The 23967-nt window shown below is 46.8% G+C and overlaps 1 protein-coding gene across 1 annotated transcript in view; it reads right to left on the bottom strand.

Annotated features, from left to right (window-relative positions):
• Positions 1-6579: 6579 nt before the first annotated feature.
• Positions 6580-23967, bottom strand: part of LOC149870909 (melanopsin-like) — a 56856-nt gene continuing 39468 nt past the window's right edge. Inside the window, exon 9 of the mRNA XM_090034781.1 lies at positions 6580-6975. Within this exon, the coding sequence (XP_089890907.1) occupies positions 6580-6975 (396 nt within the window). The remainder of the gene's footprint in view (positions 6976-23967) is intronic.

Below are 23967 nucleotides of genomic sequence, written 5' to 3'. Positions count from 1 at the left end.
TTTCCCTGTGACTTTCTGCTACCTTTCTCTACTTTCCTGCTGCCTTGCTGCCTTTCCTGTGATTTTCTGCTGTTTTCAGGCTTCTCTGGCACCTTCTGTAGACATCCCTTCCCCCCCCAGCTTCCCAGCTCCTTGTGGCTGTCCTGCAGTTTTCTCCAGCTCCCAACACCTACTACCACTCCCTGCAACTTATCTAGCTGTCCCAGAGCCATCTTCTGGCTCCCCACACCCAAAGCCCCTCTTTAACACCCACACTTTCCCTTAGTCCCATTTTCCCCCCACCCCATCTACCTTGTCAGCTCCCCCATAGCTCTGGCTCCAGTCCCAGACTCTGTGCCGGCATGCTTCCCTGTTTCGCAGGCTTTGGGTGTTGTCTTTTAATCAATTAAGATCAATTAACCTAAAGTTACCCCTGAGCCTCAGTTCTTCAGCCCAGGTGCCTATAGTCTACCGGTTCTAATCCCAGTCCTGGTAACTTTAACTTCCTACACTTCTACTTTCTTACCTTACCCTTTCCCCGGGTATCCCAAGCACACCAAGCGCATACATACATACATATCACAATACCCAACTTAGGAACTCACTTGTGTGTATGTGTAGGCGGGTGATATGCATGTAAATTAGTGAATACACACATACATATACATATATAGCTATTGTGTGTGCGTGTAGTATATGAATTAGTAATCCACATATGTGTATTGAATGTGCAGGTGTTGGTAACTAGTAACTGATTCTGTCTAAATTTGGTGTGTGTAGCGTGTATGGGATTAAACTGGTGATAGGTGTGCATGAACCTAAACTACTTATTTTGAACGTGCGTGTATCTGACTTGTTAGTGTGTGTGTGTGTGTGTGTGTATAAATGTATATAATATATATATGGCATTGTGTGCATGATATATTAATTAGTGATCTGTGTCTAACTTCTGGGGTGTATAGTGTATGTGCTTGAATTGGTAATAGGTATGCATGTGCCTAGGCTAGTTTGGATGTGTATGTGCCTGAGCTGGTAGTGTGCATGTGTGTTTGTATATGTGCAATTGTGTTACACTCTCCTGTCTAACAGTGCACTATTGAGATCCTGAGAGTTGGCCTGACCCCACAGGGCAACATTATTTTAAGTCCCAGTAGTGCAGCATGTCAACAAGTCTCAAAGGGCATTTGTACATGCCACAGGGGTTTACTTTGGTTTAATTCTCCCTAAATTGAAGCGGTGAGTTTTTAAAAACACTTCAATTTAGGGTGAAGGAAACCTCCATGGCACGTACACAAGGCTCAGACCTGACCCTTACCTGCCTCTCTGCCAGCGGGCTGAGTTGTCCTTGAGCTGTGGGGGGAGGGGCTGGTGCTTCCCTCCGTGGCAGCAGTGGCAGCCCCCAAGTGGCACCTGCTCATAAGCACCTGGCATGAGCAGTCCTGAAAGGCACCACAACTGTGGAGGGAAGCACTGGGCCCCTGTGCAGCTCAGGCAGGCTCTGAGGAAAAAAAAGAAAAAAGATCAGGTATACTGCTTTTTATTATTTTTTCTTCAGTAGAGCCTGCCTGCACAGGCTGGTGCCCAGCTGCCTGCACCGTCCCTGAGATGCATGTGGCCTGGTGCTTCTCTCCGCGGCAAACTAAACCACCTTGGAGATGTTTTATTTTGCTGCGTCCCAAAGTCATTTAACACGCATTACGCCACTGACATGTGCAAACAGCCCGCCATTAAAGCACATTATGCTGCCAACATGTGCAAACAGCTGCACCATTAAAAAGATGCAAAATGGCAGTAAGCTGCTTTCAAGGCCAATTCTGTGGTGTGTACAAATGGCCAAGGAAACCAGAGAGAAAAGTATCCAATCCTCAGCCATCTCACTAAATCTATTAAGATTTCTTTATTGACCACATGCAGCACATTACATGCTGCTCTTCTGGATGCATTTCAATCCATACTTTGATTCTTTCACCCCAGTACTCTAGTTTCAGTCCATCTTGACTGACTGTCAGTACAGTTGCAAACTCAATTTGGATTATTTTTGTTTTAAAAAAGCCTCTGACATCTATGTGCTTTATACATCTGGAGAAAAAAGCAAGGACTAGCTCCTATGTGGTGCCAGAGAATTGGGAAATGCTTCCCATACAATTTACAGTATAATATAGTCAGTAGTATAAAATGGGAATATGAAGATTATTTAGCTCAACTGCTTGTTGCACATGTGAAGGCAGTTAAACACATTAGACCATGAAATTATAGTCATATTAAAATACACCCAGAGTAACTGTTGTTTTCAGTGGAGTTAAACTTAGGTTGTGTACAGTCATATCATTTGAAGCTTCAAATACCTTTGAAATTCTTTAAAGGGCCAGCTGTATAGATATATGTTTTGACGATGCATCCAGAAACTGCAGAAGCACTACCTGTTGATTACCTGTTGATAGGCGGTGCTCTTTAGAAGTGCTTTATTTCCTATTATGGCTGCACAGCTATAAGGAGCAGAATAGAGGGTCTTTCAGAATCCAACAGGCTTTACTTTCCTACTCACTCCACAGGGGAGGGAGGGAGGATAGGGTGAACACTCTTACTGTCTGACTTACAACTTGTCCTGTCCTCCACCCTCATGTCAATGTACCCTGACTGTTGCTCCTGCTGCTGCTGCCACCTGAGATTCCTATATTCTGAGAGCACAGACAAAAGTGACAATTTTTGCCTGATCTGGCCACAGAATACAGTCTATACCCATGACCAAACAGAAGCGCATGGCTACAGACAGCTTCAGAAATGGTTGATTGTGGGAAAATCTGAAGCCCCACTGTATGAAGGGTCAGATGAAGATGAAGACATTTCAAAACAAAGTGTCTTCTGTAATTTCTGTCTGCACTGCCTGCCAGTCTATCACTGTTTTCAGAATGGAAGGGGGAATGGGAGTGAAGGGAGTTTGGTCTGAAGGCTTTTCAGGCCCTGCAGGAGGATGGGGCAGGTGTACTGGAACCCTGCAAGGTACGACCCTTAGAACAAGGGTGAACAATTATTTTGGGCAGAGGGCTGCTTACTGAGTTTCGGCAAGCCATTGAGGGCCACACGGCAGGCAGCCTAGGGCAGATTAATATTAATTTTCTAAATTTTTTAGGGGCCCCGCGGGCTGGATAGACTGTTCTGGTGAGCTGCATCCGGCCCCCGGGTTGCATTTTGCCCACCCCTGCCTTAGAATGAGTTCCCTCTGCTCCCTTTCCCCCCTCCCATTCTGAAAACTTTAAAGCCTTGCAGGGAGAAGACACTGGCCCTTGCTAGGGGAAACTAGCTGCAGACTGCTGTCAGCAGCTAGATTCCCCTCCCTCCTGGAACCAACAGTGAACTTCTGTTTGGTCTGGGGGTACACTGCAACTAAGAACACTTCTTGCAAAGCATTCTCAGTTGCAGCATGGAGCTGCACTTCTTTCTGCCCTGAATGCTGCTGCCCCCTCTCACAAAATACTAGAAGTGCTCTGAAGAGCTCTTGGCACTTATGCTGCCAGGGCGCTACCACTCCCAGCACTTGGGGTGTTCCTGGGTCCCCGCCATAGCTGGGAGACCCCACACCTAATTGCTACCACATCAAGACCCCCACAACCTAACTACCACTGTGAAACTGGCATACCCAACACAAGGATCCTGGTTTTCTAGCTCCCAATTTCCTTGTACCTCTCTGCTAGGGGTTGGGGAGGGATGCAGGAGAAGGGGGAGAGGGGGGAAGGGTGCTCCTGGAGTGGGGAGAACAAGTAGCAGGAGAGCACTGCATGAATATCCAGGGGCTGAAGTGGTACATTTTGCACTTGGAAGTGTTTAAAATGTTATGTCCATTTCCACTTCTATATTACTTAGAGCAGAGTACGCATAGACTTTTTTGTATCCCATTTCTGAGTGTAAGAGTGAATGTGAGAGACAGGAAGGATATATTAAATTAAAAGGGAAAAGACAGAGAAAGCAAAAAAGCTAAAAGGAACAAAATGCTGAGTCACGGTAGCTGGTGTTATGGACTGAGGGTGCTACTAATGCATCCCCAGAATATAGGACATCCTCTTGGTGGGGTGGGGGAACCATTAGTCCCTTTGGCCAATCGGCGAGGGGGGGAGGGCTCCTGTCACCTTGGCCAATCAACAGGGAAGGGTGGGGCTACCACAAAGGCCACCTCTCTCCCTCCTTCCCTGACCGGTTCAGACCCCTGCTTCCCCTGGTTATGCACTGCCTTAGATCTAGGCAGAGCTATAGAATCACGGGGACAAATAATTGACATATATTTCCACCAATGAACTGAAAAACAGTGCTTTTTGCAGTCTGTTCCTCATTTAGAAATGGACAGGGGACAAAGGGTTTAAAAACAGGATAGCCCAATAGAAAATAGGACCAATGGCCACCCTATATGGATTTAAGGAAGTATTATGAACCAAAAATGAAACTAGCAACCATTATCTATAAATCAAGCTATGACCCTGCATCCTGTAGCAAACCTTGCATTTATAGTGGTACAGCAATGAAATACAATGGTCCATTGGTGGGAAGAATGCCTGTTCGGAGCTCATATCAATCAGTGGTGGTCTGGAGGTCATTCCTATATAACAGAAGAATAGAGAAGAATCACTTCTGCCCCCACTCCTCCCTCCAAAAGGAGGCAATGGAACTATAGTGCTTAGGGTTTTATTTTTGTCAATGAGCAGTTAAATTGGTTGTGAGAATCTAACCTTTGAACAGAGGATTCACTGTGGTTCCACACATACTTAAACAAGACTGTACACAAGGGGCGCTCTGCTTCCGGCCTGTGGAGCCATGGCATCTGGCCCACAGGGCTCCCCACAGGTTGGGAAATTTGGCAATGGAGGGAGTGGTGGCAATACCCCCAGCCTCCCCCACTTCCAAATTCTTATTCTGGGAAGCCATTGTGGGGCCAGATTAGAGCCAGGCCATGCCCCTTTTCTGCCCCCTCTCCAGGGCCAAGCCACACCCCCTGCCCTCCATCACGCAAAGCTGAGTCAGGGCTGGGCCACATCCCTTTCCCCCTCCAGGGGTGGGTTGAGGCTGGGCCATACATTCTTCTTCCCCCCCACAAAGCTGCACCAGGGCCAGGCCACATCCCTTTCCCCCCAACCCTAAGAGCTTAGTTGGGGCCAGGCCATGCACATTTCCTTCCCTGCAGGTGCAGGTAGGGGCTGGGCCATGCCCTCTTCTCCCCCCGCCCCACAAACCTGAGTTGGGGCTGAGCCATGCCTTCTTCTCCTTCCCCCACTTGGGGCTGGCCATGCCCTCTTCCCTCCCCCATGGTGCAGTGAGATAGGGCCCCAGTATGCCCGACCTGGGTACCAGGATCAAGACCACCAACTGGATCTGGCCCACAGATGAACTGGGCATTGTCCATCTGGCCTGCTGTGCAAAAATGTTAGGCACCACTGTTGTACACGACAGGTGGCTAACCTGCAGCATTACTACAAGTAGCCCAGATATCCTCTGTGTAGCATGTGGTGGACTGGGGAGGGGTCAGAGAACATAGAGCAGATAGGGCAGAAAGCGGAGCAGCAGCAGGGAACACAGAGCATGAAGCAGAAAGCAGAGCAGCTGCCTGATTAGGGAGCACAGGGCAGGGAACAGAAAGCTGAGCAGCAGATCAGGTAAGGGAAAGGGATCAGAGTGGCACTTGGGGAGGGTGCAGGACTAATTGGTGGCATACCTGCCACAAAGACTGGCCCTCACTACTGTACACTCTTCAATGCCTTTGCAGGTTTTTTGTAGTATAGTATCCTACAGTCTGTCAGTAATCATTTTAGATGGGTTCAATGGCTGTACTAATGTTCAGATTTAATCCAAACCTCTATCCCTTATCTTTTTTACAGCCCTCTTCTAATAGCTACATTCATATTAGCTAGTTTAGCAAAATGCCTAAGAGAAAAATAGCAAGAGATAAATAGATTTGACAAAAATAGTAATATGATCATAAAGGTGTGTGGAGATTTGCCAGAGTTTGTCACTTCTGAAGTCAGTGGGTCCTGCAACACTGTAGGCCTGGAATATTGGTTAGTGCTAGTTCAGAGTTCTGGTTAGAACTAATTTTGGTGTACACTTTCACTAAAAGACTTATGCTGTGAGGATATTCCCTGAAGTACTGCCTTCTCAGAAGAGCAGTACACAGAATGATGCTGAAATATGAGATCGCATCCTAGCTACTTACACAGAAGTATGCATTGGGCACTAGGTATTTATTTCCTGCTGTCCATCCACCTGTATTGAAATCTATCAACAGGCTTCAGAAAGCTGAAGGTTGATTTAAACTATTGCAGTCTACTTTGCTACCAGATATTCCCTTGCTCATTTCTTGCAGCACATACTAAAAAGGCTGTTTCTGTTCCTGATGTGATCTGAAAAGGTGGATTCGAAGACTGTCTAGTGATCATTACCATGTAAATATAGAAGTCTGATGATTTAATCTATGAGACTTCAGTTATTTGGTATAATAAATACGGCGAAGTAGCCACGGAAATAATTAACACATCATTTTGTTTTTCTACACTTATGACAGAAACTTCTCAATTGCTTCCAGAATATCTGTGGAAGAGCCATTTTGTTTTTCTACACTTATGACAGAAACTTCTCAATTGCTTCCAGAATATCTGTGGAAGAGCCAAGCCCTTCTATGTCCAACAAATTACTAGTCTTGCTGTGAATGTTGAATAATTCAGTCTCTTCTTCCTTTTCATTTTCATGCTTTGCTTGTCCTTCAAATAGGTTGGTTTCTGAGGTAGGAATGATAATGATGCGTGGGAGGGTAGTACTAATGATGGAGTCCAGACTACCATTTTTTTGATTTCCTTGAGTTTCCATGTGTGAAGTATCCAAGCTGTCTCTGTTGCTACTATTCAAGGCAACAGGGAGAGAAACTGTTTTTAAGGAATTGGGAACAAAAACTCTGGGGGGATTAGGTAGGACTGACTTCCCATGCAGTTTTTCTAAGCAGCTGGAGGAGAGTGAAACCTAGGGTGAAAATAATACAACTTTTAGTTGACATATCACAACTACTGGTTAAGCTGCTCCACTGAAAATAGTGTTTCAAAAGTCATGCACCAGCCTATCGATATATTAAGTACTGATATCTTCAGTTATTTCTGTAAAGGTTTGACCACTGTCCCAAATAACAGAAAGTGCCAAATAATGGAATCAATATATTAAAACTTCCTAAACTGACAGTTTGGAAATGTGTGGCACATATTTATGTGAAAAAAATATTAAGAAGTAGAGGCATGCAATTGAGCAATCATTATAAAAAAATTATACACAGAAAAGAAAAAGAAAAGGAGGAACAGTGTAATCTTGCATCAGATGCATCATGCATGTTATTTTTCAAACATCTAGAAACATGTCAAAGTGTCATATTGTGGTACCCTTTAGAGTTTCATTAATTAAACCAAACTTTCTGAGAACACTGCAAAATACTAAGTGTCATAGGGAATTGATTGGTCATCGTCTAGTGTCTGTAAGAATTACAGTTGCAAAAGCCTGGAAGAGAAATAACACACTTAGAATCACTGAGTAGTTTAAAAAAAAAGTTTAGGACATTTTACTAATGGAAGAGTTGTCCTATCAAGTCAGTGTAATACAGGGCATAAAGGCATAAAGATGCCTATATGGAAATCTGGTGGAAATGTTTGGAATTTGGAATCTTCTTCTGCCTCCAAACCAGAAAATTTGAGAAAATTTTTTTCAGTATTGAAGTGCAAGTTCTATGAATGAACAAATTCAAAATAAATTTAGAATTAATTTAAAAATTATGAGCAAAAAAGAGAAGAAGACAGTGAGATTTGTGTTATGCATGGTTACAGGGGAAAGGAGGGAGTGAATTATTAGAGATGGAGAAAAACACAGGGACTTGGCATTGACAGAAACACTAAGGAACTGCTGGAGACTGGTAGGAGGAGAGGAAGAGAACACAAAAGACTTCTATGGACATTGATTCAGATTGTGGTAGCGCTGTTGAAAAAGTATTAATGCCTGTCCTTATGTATATTTTGCCAGATTTAAATGTTAAATATGTTATTTTATGGGTTGGAAGAATTATTAACCGAAGTTTTTAAAAAAAGTATGACATTCAACAAGGCACTCTGGAAGAATCTGCAAAAAATAAAAAACTTGAGGAATTAAATTCCATTTCCCCAGTTGCAAATGCAGCAAACATTTTCATAGGTGTCATCCAAAATGATTCTGAAGTATTTCTTCCTGCCAGTAGATGGCTCTACGACCACAAGAAACAGAGAACATCTTGATTAACACAAATTAAGGTAAGAGAAATTCCAGTGCTTTTGCTTCACAGATTATTCACTTTCATTTGCCTAAAACTCACAAGAAGATGCAGATGCAGTTGTTGGAGTATTTTAAAAAGCAGTCACTACCACTTTAAAAATGTAAATGACAATTTAAAGCTCTTGTAAAGTTATTAATATGTTTGGAATTTGCAATTGTTAAAAGGCTGCTTGAAGAACATGTAAAACTCTTTAATAAGCTCATCTGAAGAAACAGAGAAATAAGAGAAAAAAATATAGACCTTTGTTACAAAATCAAAATAAAACCTATTTTATTTCCCTTTCCTGTCATGTAGCTAGGAGCCAGGCATGCTGATAACGATTCTGAGATTCTGGCAAAGACTTCCTTCTCCGACTTTTGACAAGGCACATAACACCTTTGTCTCAGGGCTACCATATGCAAAATGAATCTAATACTTACGGGAATACTGTGAAGATTATCTAGTTAATGTTTAAACCACTCTAATGACTGAAAATATAAAGTATTAATATTGGCTTTCCTAAAACAATTACAATGATAGTTATAAAACCAACTTTGTGGTGACACTGTGCCCTTGACAGGATCCACCACTTGTTTAAGAAAGTAACAACTACCACAACTTTCTCCCACTCCAGAGAGGGATATTTACAAGGGCTGTGTGAAGCTTTGGTAGCTGATTCAATTCAGAGGAGATTCGGCCTGATTTGGCAGCTGAATCTTCAAATCCAAATTTGTCTTGGGGGCTGTGGTAATGTGGAACACTTACCTGCAGCCCGGGATGAGAGTCATGCAGAGCAGGAAGAGGAACCTGCGTGGCTTGTTAGCTGCCTTTTTGTACAGCTGCGGCCAGCCGGTGATGTCAGTGTCAGATGCCAGCCGGCAGAGTTAAAAATGGCGGTCGCTGCTCCAGAGGGGGAGGATAGCCTGGAGAACAGGCTGCAGCCAGTGCCAGCAGCAGAGTGGGCTCTGCGGGCAAGCTTCTGAGGATCCAGCAAGTCAGAGGGGCTGGTGGCCGAGGAAGGAGGCATCTTGGCCGGTTTCCAGAGCAGCGATGGGCCGACCAAGCGAGAGAAGGCAGGAGCGCCTGGGAGCACTGCGGGATCCTAAAGTGAGTGTTGGTATGGCAGACGTGGAGGATGCTGAAGAATGGGCTAAGAGCCGAGGACAACCCGGCAGGAGGGTAAATCAGGGCTGGATTGCCGCCGGGACATTCGGACATTGATGGAGGGGTCCGAGCCGGGCAAGAAGGAGCTGTTAGAGGGGAGTGCCCTCCCTATCCGTAAGGGTCCAGGGACAGGGAGTTGGTGGTGGCTCGGTTAGGAGTAGTAAGGACTCCAGAGTCCCTGAGTTAGGGGAACAGAGACCAGAGGCGTGCCTCATGTTGGGGGTTGTGGGGAAACTTCAATAGAGACAACGGTGAAGGTCCTTCACAGGATAGGGTTATGGCATATGACACCACAGGGTTAGTAGTGTCTCCCGTATTTGGCCCCAAGACATAGAGCGGTGGCCGAGGCCTGCAGGGAAAACCATGGGCAATGATATATCAATGCCTCAAAGGTGGTGTGAGGCCGGGGTGTAGGGGTGGCAGAGCCCCGTGAACAACCGTCAGGCCTTGCCCGGGCCACCAAGGGACCGGCGAACTAGCCCCGCCCACTGAGGAACATCAAGTCGTGGCAGGAGAGAACGGGGCTGGCGGCACAGGAGGAAGAACTACCCTGTCAACGAACAGGCCTGGAAGGGGCGGAGACAACCACAAGGAGATCAGAGCCGCCCTAGGGCGGCTGGGAAAAGCCTGGCGGTCACAGAATTGAATCAGGAAACCCATTAGTTTCTCTGTATTGAATCAGAAGCCTCCAATTTGATTTGGAGAGAGTCGACAATTCAGTCATAGACACAGTTTTATATGTTTTTTCTACATACCTTAAGGTACCAGGCATGGCTTGTGAAAGCTGAGATGCTAGAGTGGATGGAGCGTCCCACAAGAGCACGAGGGATCCCCTGCATGCTTGGCAATGGACCCAGAAGTGGACCAGAAGTACTTCCATTCCACTTCTGGGTCCACTGTGGAACATGCGGGGGACCCCCCGGTAACTGATGCCTCCTGGGTCTGGGGAGGTACCCAGGCGGTTCCCACCGCAGCCGATTGCTGAGCGGGGGGGTGTGTCTGTGTGTGTGTGTGGGGGTCCCCTGCTTGCTCAGCAGCAGACCCAGAACTGGAATGGAAATACTTCTGGTCCACTTCTGGGTCTGCCACCAAGCATGTGCCCCCCTCCCACACTCCAGTGGGATACTCCATCCGCCCTGCCATCTCAGCATTCACAAGCTGTGCCCTGGTATCTTGAAGTATGTAGAAAAAACATATAAAGCTGTGTCTATGACCAAATCGCTGGTTCTCCGAACTAGAATCAAATCTTCAGATTCAGCCAAATCAAATTGGGACAGTGATCCAAATCAGCGAATGGAATCACTGTTCCCTGAACTGGTCTGAATCTGAATCCGAATTGAATACTTCCCACTTCATCCCGCCCCCCTAATATTTACTGTAATAGTAGCGAAGCACAAGGATACTAAAGCCACAGGAAAAGGGAATTAGCTGAGTGAGCACTTCTTCTGTTTCGGAGGGTGTTTGCCAGTGAATTCCTATACATTCAGGCATGGAAAAAGCAGGCTAGTTCTTATACATGACAGGTAACATCCTCTGTAAAGTGATGAGACAGAAGAATTCTTATTAATTTCAAGCCCCTGCTGACTCACAAGAGTGTGACAAGCAGAGAGAGTGGGACAACAGCTTCACAGGACACACATATAAAGTTGTTGGCAATACATAAGTCTCAGCAAGTCACCTGCAGAGGCGAGAACATTGAAGAGGCCACAGTCTTTGAGAGCTTGTTGTTTTCCCTTGGAGCAGGAGACCTTCTTTTTTTAAATTTACCCTTTGGAGTAAAGGTAAACCATGAGCCTGCAACCTCAAGAATAGGTACAGACATTCAAAAGCCAGAGGCAGATTTGAACAGACTCATGTGGATTTCTCTAAATGGACTACATTAGTTAGGGAGTGAACAGAATACAACTTTGCCCCTTTTGGGGGGATGGGAATTGGGAAACAAAGGCTGCCTGCAGTGGTCAAGGCCATAGGTTGGGGGCATTCCTGTATACCTCCCAGCATGCTGGAGACTGCCAGGGGCAACAAAATGCAGCTGAGTTATAGGCCACCCCTGACTGGATGCTAGGCATATGCCCCCAACCCTCTTCCAAGGAGGAGCTCAGAACAGGTCACTATGTCATGTCCTCCCTGCTGCCACCGGCTGAGCTGCCTAGCGTGCCATGGTGATTTGCTCTGAGGCTCTCCTGGAAGGGGGCTAGGGGTATATGCCTGGCAGACAATCAGGGCTGGACTGGCCACTTCATTGAAAGAAGGATTGGAGCCTTCAGAGTACTGGAAAATTGCAGACAGCAGAAGCAGGTGCTCAGCACGATTCCTGCACTTGCAATTACTGCAATCATGTTGGGTGCCTGTTGCTTACTGCCCCCTCCTGCCTACCTCAATCACCTCTACATGCACTGAAGGCTAAACAGTTGGTGCTGTGTGCATGGCTGCTAAGACTACCCTCACTCCTGCCTTTGAAGTCCCAGTGGGGTTTGTGGGCTGGGCAGAGGTTCTGTCGGCCTCACGCAAAGTTGGGGCCTGAAGAGGAGCTGGAACAACCTGGTGAGCAGGAGCTAAACATAGGATGTTGCCCACATGCAACGTTTCCCTTCTCCACAGCTGCCCTATGTCTCAGACACATGGTGTAGTGACCCGGGGGAACCCCAAGCCAATCCTTGGGTTGGCACAGTCCCAGGGCCCCAGAGTGGCTGCTGTGTGTGGACCAGCCCTGGTATGGGTTACTAGTGTCTCTTGAGTCTGGTGGGGGCACCCACAGAAGCTGGCAGCAGCAATGGCAATGGCAGGGATGGGGCTGGCGAGCACCCACAGAAGCTGGTGGCAGCGAGGATGCCCTGTCAGGGGGGGCACGTGCTTTGCCACCAGTTGCCTATGAGCCCTGGAGTGGCATGTGGCAGCTCTGGGGCTGTTTTGTATGTAGTAGCTGCTCTGTGAGCTGAGGCTATCCAGGATGCTCTGCATACTGGCTGCGGGTCACTCTGAAACCCATGGGCAGTACCAGGGGTTGGATGATATGGCTCTACAGGCTAGATCCAGCCTGTGGGTTGTGTCTTTGATACCTCTGATGTAGTTGATATTGCTCTCTCTTAGGAAGTTAGGCACACAAACGAAGAATGGCAACTAGCTTGTGGGATTGATATTATGTACCTCTATAGGGACCACCTGGATTTTAGAATCAGGTCCTCTTTTCCCACTGCTAATATATTGTCTTTTCAATTACCACTTTACACGTGTTTTTATATAATTTCATATCTGACCTGTTATCATGTCAGCCCATTGTTACTGGCCACTTGGTTGGGTCACCCCTAGGGTGTGGCATAGCAGGCATGCTTTTCTAATTTGCTAGTGGGCTTTGCATTCTTTTTCGTATGGTGTCAGATATCAACATCCAAAGCTATGAGGCATTGTCTGGTATTATCACTCAATGTGTATGGCATAAAGATTCAAACTTAAACTGCACTCTATAATACCTGACTTCAAGTTATGTGCTTTTGTCATGAATATGATCTCTAGCAGATCATTTACACTCACTACTTCCCAAAGAGAAAAAAGCAGAGTACAAACTCAGAAGAATGGAGTTCCTCAAGGGTCAGTGCTAGCACCAATACTTTTAGTGACGCTTACAGTCGAGCATCTATAGATAGATGTCATCACTCTTCCAAATGGCCAATTGTTAAGCCAACAGCATGCTGAATATCAGAGTAGGCAACCACATCCTTCTCCATGAGTATACCCTAACTTACCTAGGAGTCACATTAGACCATTCCCTCACTTATAAACATCATATTCAGAAGGTCAGCAGTAAAACTTCTGCACAGGTAGCTGTCTTAAGATGTTTAGCAAGCATGACATGGGACGCCAACTTCTAAATGCTCAGAACTACTGCACTCACAATGGTGTATGCCCCTGGAGAATATTGTGTTCCCATATGGATTGAATCTAATCGATTGAAGCTGTACTTAACAGTGCACTGAGACCTTAACAGGCTATACAACTTATACACACACAGATTTATTCCCTGTATTTTTGGGCATTAAAACGAGTGATGCAAGAAGACAAACTAATATCATTATTGGCAATAGAGGCAACAGATGATGAAAATCACTGCTCCATCAACTGTTAACTGAAGACCCAAAGAAAAGGAAGCTTAAGAGGCTTAAAAGTTGAAAACCATTTTTCCAGGAGCTTGTGGGTTTCATATATGAGATACTGAACTGGAGATACTGAACCAAACCTATGGGCAGGTCTGTGAAAGGTCAGATCTATTCCTACAGCATTTCATACCAACACCAAATGAGTCCCCTTCGGGCACAATCTTGACAGAGAAGCATGTGTCAAGCTGAATACACTGAGATCTTGATATGGACACTTTAAAACAAAATGAACATCTTGGACAGCTCCCTGTGTGAATTCAATATCCAACTAACAGCACAGCACTTAATCGAAAGCTGCAATCTTTACAAATTTGCATGCTTGCTTTGCGTTATACCTTAAGCAATAACTGACCACCATACTCTGACAGACTGTTAGATTGTTTTTTAGCAACCCGTTTTCTATTTCATATTAAAAAATCTTGTAAAATCTTGTTCAGAATCAACTGTTGTGGATAGTTTAAGATACAATAGGTCTCCCAATGTTAGCAGTATGGTTGTGGTTTAAGATGAAACAAAGGAAATATGAGATTTTCTCCCTTACAAACTTTCATATATCAACAAATACACAGGCTAAATAACTCTTGAACTGTGAGGAACTTGCAATTAAAATCAATGGTAAGCTTTGGAGCACTGTAACTAAAATGCTGTCAGAGACAATCTGGTGAATGCTATCTGAAAGGAAAAAAAATGCCTAAAGGCTTTATGTTTTTAGGACAAGTAGATGACTTGATACTCAAGCAATCTAAATGATTTTGACAGAATATATTCTCGAAGAATCCATGCATTTTAGCTAGCACACAGAATAGCTTCTCACTATAGCAGGAGCATTAAGTGCAAATATTTGGAAAGGTGCATTAACCTCCTATCTGCAGCACTACAAACCGTACATATGCTAGTGAATAATACTGAGAGCAACAATGCACAAGAAACCTATTCAAGAACTACTTATCAAAAATCACTTACCAGTCATGCTTCTAAGCTCCTAACCTAAGAGAAATGGTCTTATCTTAAAAAGAAATTACAGTTACACTCAACTCACTTTAAGTCCCTTTTATATTATGTAAGCAGCATAAAGGGGCCATACTATAAATGAGAATTTAGCTTACTTGTAAAGCCCCTCTTTTTCCCTCTCACCCACCAAAAAAAATAAAGTGAGAGAATTGGAAATGGAGATGGAGACAGAAAACCCGGAAAGGCTGTTCTCCTTCTTTTAACTTTTCATAGCCTTGCGTATTCTGTCTAAAAATGAGTCTAACAAGGCGTCCCTGAAATAACTGCTTCCCAAAGTGCCTGAAACTACGGCCAAAATTTTAGTGAAAGGCATCTTCTGATCTCCTCACCAAGAGGAAGAAAGAATTGGAGGCTTGTACACACATGGCCAGATCAGAGATGCTGTAAATCAAGGTGGGCCTACTAACTTAATGGAAATATTTTAGTTCACATCAGTTAAGAATGTGGCCCAAAAGAATGAGAGCAGTAGAGTTTGGCTTCATATCTTCTAGTCATTCTTTCAGAGTTTCACTGAAAGCAGAGGACCAGAAGGACTTCTTGCTAATAAAGACAGGGAACACTGATCTAAGTGGTGAGATTTGATCTTCCAAGAATGTCTCGTTTGATTTTAAAGTGGTGAATCTAATTGACGTAATTTTGTGGTGACAAAAACTGAACAAGAGCAAAGAGTATGCTGTCAATAATAGGGGGAAAGAGGCATCACATTATACTGATTGATCTGATCGCTTCTTCAGCAATCCCTCACAGTTGAGAATGACCATCTTCCATGATTGTCTTATCTGTGTGTCTGAAGATGGCTCATGAGGCCTATCTAGGATTGACAGACTCGACTGCAGCTTAAACATGTATTTTGTGTGGGGTGGGTGGTGCTGATTCTTGATTCGCTTTGTGACATGCTCTTTTTGCCACTCCCGCTTTTCCGTCTCCTGTTGTTGCCATAAGGTTTCAAGTATTAAGATCCCTGGAGCAGACTCTTCTTCCATTTGGGACAGTCCTGGATGATAGCCTTCCACAAGCTGACATCAATGTGGTATTTTTCTAAGTTGGCCTTGAGGACATCCCTGACACACTTGTTCTGCCCTCATTTTGATCATATGCCTGGTCTGAGCTGGGAGAATAAAAAAACCCTTTCTTCTGGAATTCGGGAATCTGGAATTGGGCATCTGGATGACATGGCTGGCCCTACAAAGTTGATGTCAGATGATCATTGCCTCAATACTCACGTTGTTTGCTTGCAGGAGGACACTAACATTGGTGCATCTGTCTCCCCACTGGGTTCAAAGGATCCTCTGCAGGCAGAATTGATAGTATTTCAACAACTTTCAGTGTCTCCTGTATACTGTCCACGTCTCAGCTCTGTACAACAAGATGGGGATCATGACTGCTTGATAAATCATGAGAGCGTGGTTGCAGATCTGATGTTGTGATCTTCAAACACCTGTTTCTTCAGGCATCCAAAGGCTGCACTTGTACATTTGAGGCAATGTTAGATTTCTTTGTCGATGTCAGCCTTCTGTGAGGGATGGCTTCTAAGGTGCAGGAAATACCCAATGTTCTCCAGAGTCTCACTGTAGATCTGGATTACTGAAGTTGGGAACTATTCATTAGGAGCTTGTTAGTGGAAGACCTTAGTCTTCTGAATGTTATACATCAGTCCCATTTTCTTCTATGAATCAGTAAAGATGTCTGATGATACCTGAAGGTCTGCTTCCGAGTGAATACACACTACAGCCTCTTCCCTGTACTAGAGCTCAACGATTGAGGTCAGGCTGGTTTTGGTTTTGGTTTGGAGTCAGCTAAGGTTAAACAGCTTACCATCCATTTGGTAGTTTAGCTCCACTCTGGCTGGAAGCTTGTTGGTGGGTCAGATGTAGTATTGTGGCAAGGAATATTGAGAAATGTTGGAGCAATGACACAGCCTTGCTTAAGTCCCATTTTAACCTTACAGGCATCTTTTATAGATCCATTATTGAGAACCACTGCTTGCATATCCTCATGGAGAAGAGAATGCTGACTATTTTGGTGGGTTTCTGTACTTTAGAAAGATCCTTCACAACACTTCTTCGCTGATAGTTGAAAGCTTTCATGAGGTCAAAGAAGGCCATGAAGAGAGGCTTACGTTGTTCCCGGCACTTCTTCTCTAGCTGGTGAGCTTTCATGATCATGTCAGTTGTGCCTTTTGAGGCCCTAAACCCACATAGAGATTCTGGGAGGAACTCTTCAGGAAGTGTAAGGAGATGATTACGGAGGGTTCTCATAATGATCTTTCTTGTGGTGGACAGCAAAGTGATGTCTCTGTAGTTTCCACAGTCAGACTTGTCTCCTTTTTTGAAGACTGTCACAATCATGGTATCCATGAGGTCATCTGGGATTTCCTCATCATTCCAGATGCCTTTTCATTCTTCATCAGCTTGATAGCTTTCCATACCTCATCAGGGGTTGGAAGGATTCTGAGATCATCTTATTGCAGGGTGGAATTGAGAACACTCTCATCAATAACAGAGTCTTGATTGAGACGGTCTACAAAATCATTCTTCCAATGGGCATTGATGGCTACCCTTTCCTTGACCAGGTCTCGCCTATTTGTAGGTCTCAAAAGGGGTTGGTCTCCAAGTGCTTGGACTGTAGATGGCTTTGGTGGCACTGAAGAAATTGTGCACATCACAAATGTCAGCAAGATGTTGAATCTCCCTAGCCTTGTCTTCCCACCATTTGTTCTTCATATTACAAGTCCTCCCTTGGACCTTTGCCTTGGCTTGTTGGAGAGTAAATTTATTTTGCTTGAAGTCAGTGTCATTTTGCCAAGCACAAGAGGCCTCGCACTTGCAATCAATCAACTCCTGGATCTCCCAGTCATTTTCATCAAACCAGTCTTAAATGTTTCCTGGTACAGAATCCAAGTGTCTCTTCATAAATGTTGATGATGGTGGCCTTGATAGCAACCCACACACTACTGATATTCCCCCATTGTTTTTGATTGGAATTTCACCAGTTTTTCATCAAGGCACTGGTGAAAGAAGTCTTGCTTGCTTGCCCTTCAACATTGATCATTCATTGGTGATTGCTTCTGCAGCAGCAGTTGTTTGGGAGCCAGTTTGAATGACATAACAGAGTGGATGAATCAGTGATCAGTCCAGCAATCATCAGCTTCTAGCACACCTCAGGTGATGGAGACACCTTTGTGATTCTGGGCATGGATGACGTTATAGTCAATCAGGTGCCAATAGATTGTGGGTGTTGCCGGGATGTCTTGTGCCTGTTTTTTCTGGTGGAACAGAGTGCTGGTGGTACCCATGTTCCATGCTTCTGGTTAAGGGGAAGATGTCATTGGAGTTGATCTTTCCTACTCCTTCCTTGCTGATGGTTCTATTCCAGAGGCTGGAGTTCCTTCCGACTCTGGCATTGAAATTTTCATAGACATAGACATTAGGGCTGGAAGGGACCCCGGGAAATCACCAAGAATAAGTTGGCCTCCCTCTGGAATGTCAGAAAAGACTTGGTCAAAGTTGGCAGAGGATTCCTCTTTGGTTTCATAGGCAATGCTAAGAGTTGGGGCATACACACTGATGAGTCATCAGTGATGACACTGGCATATTGGCTCCCTACCAGTTTAAGATGGAAAGTCATGAGGTGCTCATTAATTACAATAGGGAACTCAAGCTGTTTTATGAGTTCACTCTTAATGGCAAAACTAACTCTGTGAAGTCAGCATTCTCCTTCCTGTTTACTCTTCCAAAGGAAGGTATAGCTGCCCCAATGTTCTTTGAGCTGTCCCCTCTTTCACTCGCTGAGTCTCAGTTCAACTACACTTATGTTGTATCACCCGAGTTCTTGGGCCATGATTGCAATGCAGCACTCCGGGCATTCACTGTTAGGGCTGTCTATGAGGGTCCTGATGGGATCATTCCAGGTCCCAAAAACGATGGTGCATCTTCACTGGTATTTTCAACTGCAGTAAAGGTGATCCCACTGGACACGGAAGAAGGTAGACAGGCTATGTTCAGGGCACCTTTTCTAGCCACCTACCCATGTAGGGTGAGCAGAGTGGATCCTGAAGAGGGCTCTCAGTGACAGTTCCAGCTGCCTAATCACACTCCTGTCTCATCCAAGTTAGACGACCTTCTTGTAACCACTGCCTTTATGCCAGTTCATGACTAGTACCTTCCATTAACTGGTTGCCACAGGGCTTGAGGAATGTGCTGGAAAAGCTGTTTCATGGAAGATATTTGTGCATGACTCCTTTTATTGTGGAGAAGATACTGCACATCAGCTTCCTCATGGCTCTTGTTAGAACAGGACCTTGATTTAATGGCAAGGAGACAAAGACATCTGGGGATCTCATTATGCTGCAGCTTTCATCTGCCTTCACAGCTGCTGAAATTTTAACATCATCTGTTGTGGGAAGATCCACAGGTGGCAGATAGTGGGAAGACATTCAGGGAAGGTTAGCTGTGAAATAAACAGTAGTGACTCTGACAAATAAGTATTCATGGACCGTGCAACGGCAGCACCGCCAGCAGATGGTGATGCTTTCCCTCCTGAAAAGCCACATATATTCCATGACAGTGCTGTGACATGATGAGTAAAGGTTGCCACCATAATAAGCCTAGCCAGGCCCCAGCCATGTGTCTACTAGTCCTCAATGGCAGAGTAGGCCAAAAAAGATGGATCTGATCCAGACAGGATGAGACCCCATAAAATCTTCATGTCACTCTGCAGCCAGTGACAATGCTTTTATTGGGTGAGAATTCTGTTTACACTGGGCCCCTTGGCACACCCCTAGAAGAAATGATCTCATCTTAAAAAGAAGTCATATGTATACTAACTTTAAGTCCCTTTTACAGTACATAAGCAGTATAAAAGGGACCATACTGTAAATCAGAATCAAGCCTTTTATTTACATAACAGCAACAGTGGAGGAAAAGCATTAATGTACAAGAGAAGAGGTTCTTGCCACAGGTAGGTTACAATTTAAATAGTTTCATAGTTGGTGGGGTCGGAAGGGACCTGAGCAGATTATCTAGTCCAACCCCCTGCCATGGCAGGAAAGAGTACTGGGGTCAAACAACCCTGGCAAGGTGTTCATCCAGCCTCCTTTTAAAGACCCACAGGGTAGAAGCCAGCACTGCTGCTCTTGGAAGTTGGTTCCAGACCCTAGCTGCCCTGACCGTGAAGTAGCACCTCCTCATGTCTAGTCTGAATCTACCCTCTGCCAGCTTGTGACCATTATTTCTAGTCACTCCTGGTAGTGCTCAGGGGAACAGGGACTCTCCCAATGCCTGCTGGTCCCCCCTGACTAGTTTGTAAATGGCCACTAGTTCCCCCCTCAGCCTTCTCTTGTGGAGGCTGAACAGGTTCAGGTCCCTTAGCCTCTCCTCATAGGGCCTGCTCTGCTGTCCCCTGATCATGTGAGTGGCCCTCCTCTGGACCCTCTCCATGTTGTCCGCTTCCCTCCTGAAGCACGGCGCCCAGAACTGGACGCAGTACGCCAGCTGCGGCATAACCAGTGTCGCTTAGAGGGGGAAGATCACCTCCTTGGACCTGCTTGAGATGCATCTGTGGATGCACAATAAGGTGCAGTTGGCCTTCCTGACTGCGTCCCCACACTGTTGGCCCATGTTCATTTTGGCATCAATAATGACTCCAAGACCCTTTTCTGCCTCTGTACTGATGAGAAGGGAGTTCCCCAGCCTGTAGATATGCTGCTGGTTCTTCCTCCCCAGGTGAAGTACCTTGTACTTGTCAGTGCTGAAGCCCATCCTGTTCTCATCTGCCCAGCCCTGTAACCCATCTAGGCCGAATTGCAGGCTATTCCTCCCTTCTAGTGTGCCCACTTCCCCCACCACTTCTTAGTGTTGTCTGTTAATTTGAACAGGGTGCTTTTTACCCCATCATCAAAGTCGCTGATGAAGATGTTGAACAGTGCGGGCCCGAGGATGAAGCCCTGCAGAACCCCACTGCCCATATCCCTCCAGGTCGAATAGGACCCGTCCACCACCAGTCTCTGGGTGCAGCCCTCCAGCCAGTTGGCGACCCAATTGACTGTGTAGGTGTCGATGCCACAGTTCCCTAGTTTTTTTAATGAGAATTGGGTGAGAGACCGTGTCAAAGGCCTTCCTAAAGTCCAGAAAGACTACATCCACTGCTACATGAGCCTAAGGATTTTGTGACCTGGTCACAGAAGGCCACCAGGTTGGTCTGACAGGATAAATAATATATAGAAGTATAGAGAATGGGATACAAAAGTACAGGCTTGTTATGGTGTGTAGCTTGTTATTATCATGATCATTGTTAAGTTTTGGTGTTTTGGGGGGAGGGGTTAATGTTGTTTACCACCTCCTTTGTGAACCATTTATTAGTAAGAGGAATACAGTTCTACAGTACTTCTGGCAAAAGTGATTTCTAAGGAGAGTTTTAAAGGAAGAACAAGAGGAATGCATTCAAGATTAGGGAGATCACTTCACTGGGAGATTTCCAGAGCAACTTCTGATTGAAACTAAGCTGTCTTCAATGATATTGCTTCAAAAAGTGCATGTCACGGGTAATTCCATGGCAACCCAAGTACCTCCAAACCTGGGAGTGTTTGTCTATTGTAAGGTTGGGTATTTTGAGTATTGCACCTTCGTCCACCATGTGGAAACACTGGCATGCATTTCCAAGACATTCATAGCAGCCAGGAACAGCGCATGCCCCCAGCGACTTCAGGGAGGCATGGCTGCGCCAGCAGCAGCAGGAGTTCAGCAGCAGAGGTGGGAGCCTGGCAGTGGGGAGCTCCTGCAGACGCTGCCAGCACTGTTGGCAGCGGAGGGGAATGGGGGGGTGGGGGTGGCGAGCACCAACCAGGGGCCGGTGACCATCTGTAAGCGCCGCCAGCAGTGTTGGCGATAGCCAGGGGTGATGGTGGACTGCCCACAGATGCCACCAGCAGTACCAGCAGCGGGGTGGCGAGCAGCGTCCACCTGCAGGCACTGACAGTGTCGGCAGTGTCTTTTTGCAGGGGGTGCACTGCCACGCTCAGGGGGTGCACATGCACCCGCATGCATCCCCTACATGTCACCCCGATAGCAGCAACATTTCTGAAACCTCTTAAAAAAGGATTTAATAAAAGTCTTGAAAAAGAGGCAATTACAAAGAAGGTGAAGATAGTCTTTTCACAGTGGCTATAAGGAACAGCAATAGCCTCAAACTGCAACAGAGGAAATTTAGGCTGAGGATTAGACAGAATGTTTTGAGGATATTCAAGCATTTGGACAGGCTACTTAGAGAGTTTGTGGAACCTCCATCCCTGGATATTTTCAAGAGCAGGTTAGGCAGACACTTAGCTGGGATGGTTTAGTCAGGGAAAATCCTGCATTGAGTGGGAGCTGTACCAGATGACCATATGAGGTCCCTTCCAGTGACACTGGAGCATTGAGGAGGTGATCTAATGTCATATTCGGAAGTTCCCTCTGGAAAAGTGACACTTCTAAGACTATGACACCATATTGCAGCAGTTTGGTCTGTATTTTGTTGCATCTACAAAAGATGCACTCTGTACTCACCATTTCTAGTTTCAATGAGACAAACATGGCAACTGACAGACTTTCCCACTCTCGGGGAAACATGGGAGTTTCCTTTCTTGTATTCTTCCACAATAAAGATAAAACATTTTTATATGTGCACTCACATGAGGAGGCAAAAAGATAAGTTTCCAATAGAGGTATACCAATACATTGGTCCCATATCGGATTGGCACCAATATAAGGAAAATTGACTGCATCAGCAATTGGATTTTTTGGCTGATGTGGCCAATAATGAGGCCGATAAATGCCACACACACACGCAGCTGTAGCACAGCATGCAGGCAGCCAGGAGTGCAGCCTGGCAGTACGGAGAGCAGCCGGATCCAGCTGGTAAGTCTGTTGTGAGGGAAGGGGCATGTGGAGGTAAGAGGCTGGGGGATGCAGATCGAGGCCCCTGCGATAAGGGAGGGAGTGGGGATGGGGCAGGCGCTGCACAGCCGGGGCAGAGCAGGAGATGGAGTTGTAAGTGCTATGTCCAGGGGGGTGGCTCTCGCCACTACGCGCACTCCCGGGAAGGCATGGGAGCATGTGCCCCCAGATCTGTGCACAGGATGAAGGATGGCTGCTGCTGTGGGCTGGGGATGGGGTGGCTCCAGGCTCTTCCTGGTGGGCAGCTGGACTGGGCTGAGCTTGGGGTGGGTGGTGGCAATGCTGGGAGTGGGTGTGAGGGAGTGGGGCCTAGGAGCAGCTGTGAACTCCCTAGCACCCCCTACCATCACTCAAGGCTGTACTCAGCATCCTCAGATTCTCACCCGCCACGACTTTGATCTTAAATGAGTTTTAAATGGGAGACTGCCTTTATCTCCCTGGTGAACAGTACGTAATGGTCCTGCCCCTACTCCATATGGGGTGCTTCTGTGCACCCCTCCTTAAGGGGTATACGTGGGACGTTGCGCAGTCCCTTGCCCTCTGGTGCTCTCTCTAGCACCCCAGGCTCATCACCCACCTGACGCCCCTGGGCCTGGCTCTCCGCCACCACCCTGTCGCCGGCGCCCCTTGGGCCTGGCTCTCCGCCCACTGCCCCGCTCTGGGGCCTGAATCACCCACCTCTGGGCTTTTGCGCCCTTCTCAGGGCCTCTACCACGCCTCCGGCGCCTCTCGGGTCTCTGCCGCCCTATCCGCGGCCGTTGCCCCCCTTCTGGGCCCACGCATGTGCTCCTCGCACGTGCTCTCTGCCCCCTCTGGAGCCTTGCCCTCTCTAGGGCCCACGCCGTGCTCTCCGCAGCCGTTGCCCTGCCTCTGGGCCTGCGCCGCGCTCTCCACATGTGCCCTCTGCCCCCCTCTGGGGCCTTGCCCTCTCTAGGGCCTGCGCCGCGCTCTCCACGGCTGTTGCCCTGCCTCTGGGCCCACGCCGCGCTCTCCACGGCTGTTGCCCTGCCTCTGGGCCCGCGCCGCGCTCTCCACGGCTGTTGCCCTGCCTCTGGGCCCGCGCCGCGCTCTCCACGGCTGTTGCCCTGCCTCTGGGCCCGCGCCGCGCTCTCCACGGCTGTTGCCCTGCCTCTGGGCCCGCGCTGCACTCTCCACGGCTGTTGCCCTGCCTCTGGGCCCGCGCCGCGCTCTCCACGGCTGTTGCCCTGCCTCTGGGCCCGTGCCGCGCTCTCCACGGCTGTTGCCCTGCCTCTGGGCCCGCGCCGCGCTCTCTGCACGCACTCTCTGCCCCCCTCTGGGGCCTTGCCCTTTCTAGGGCCCACGCCGCGCTCCCTGCGGCGGTTACCCTCCTACTGGGCCTATACCACGCTCTTCGCGCTTGGGGCTCAGGTGGCCACAGCCGTGCCTGGCCCCTTTGACCCTTCTCTGG

This window comes from Crocodylus siamensis, chromosome 2 (assembly GCF_052110815.1).
Source record: "Crocodylus siamensis isolate JL-2025a chromosome 2, ASM5211081v1, whole genome shotgun sequence".
Classification (NCBI taxonomy): Eukaryota; Metazoa; Chordata; order Crocodylia; family Crocodylidae; genus Crocodylus; species Crocodylus siamensis.
The sequence above is the reverse complement of the archived record's forward strand: the minus strand, read 5'-3'. Positions and strand labels throughout refer to the sequence as shown.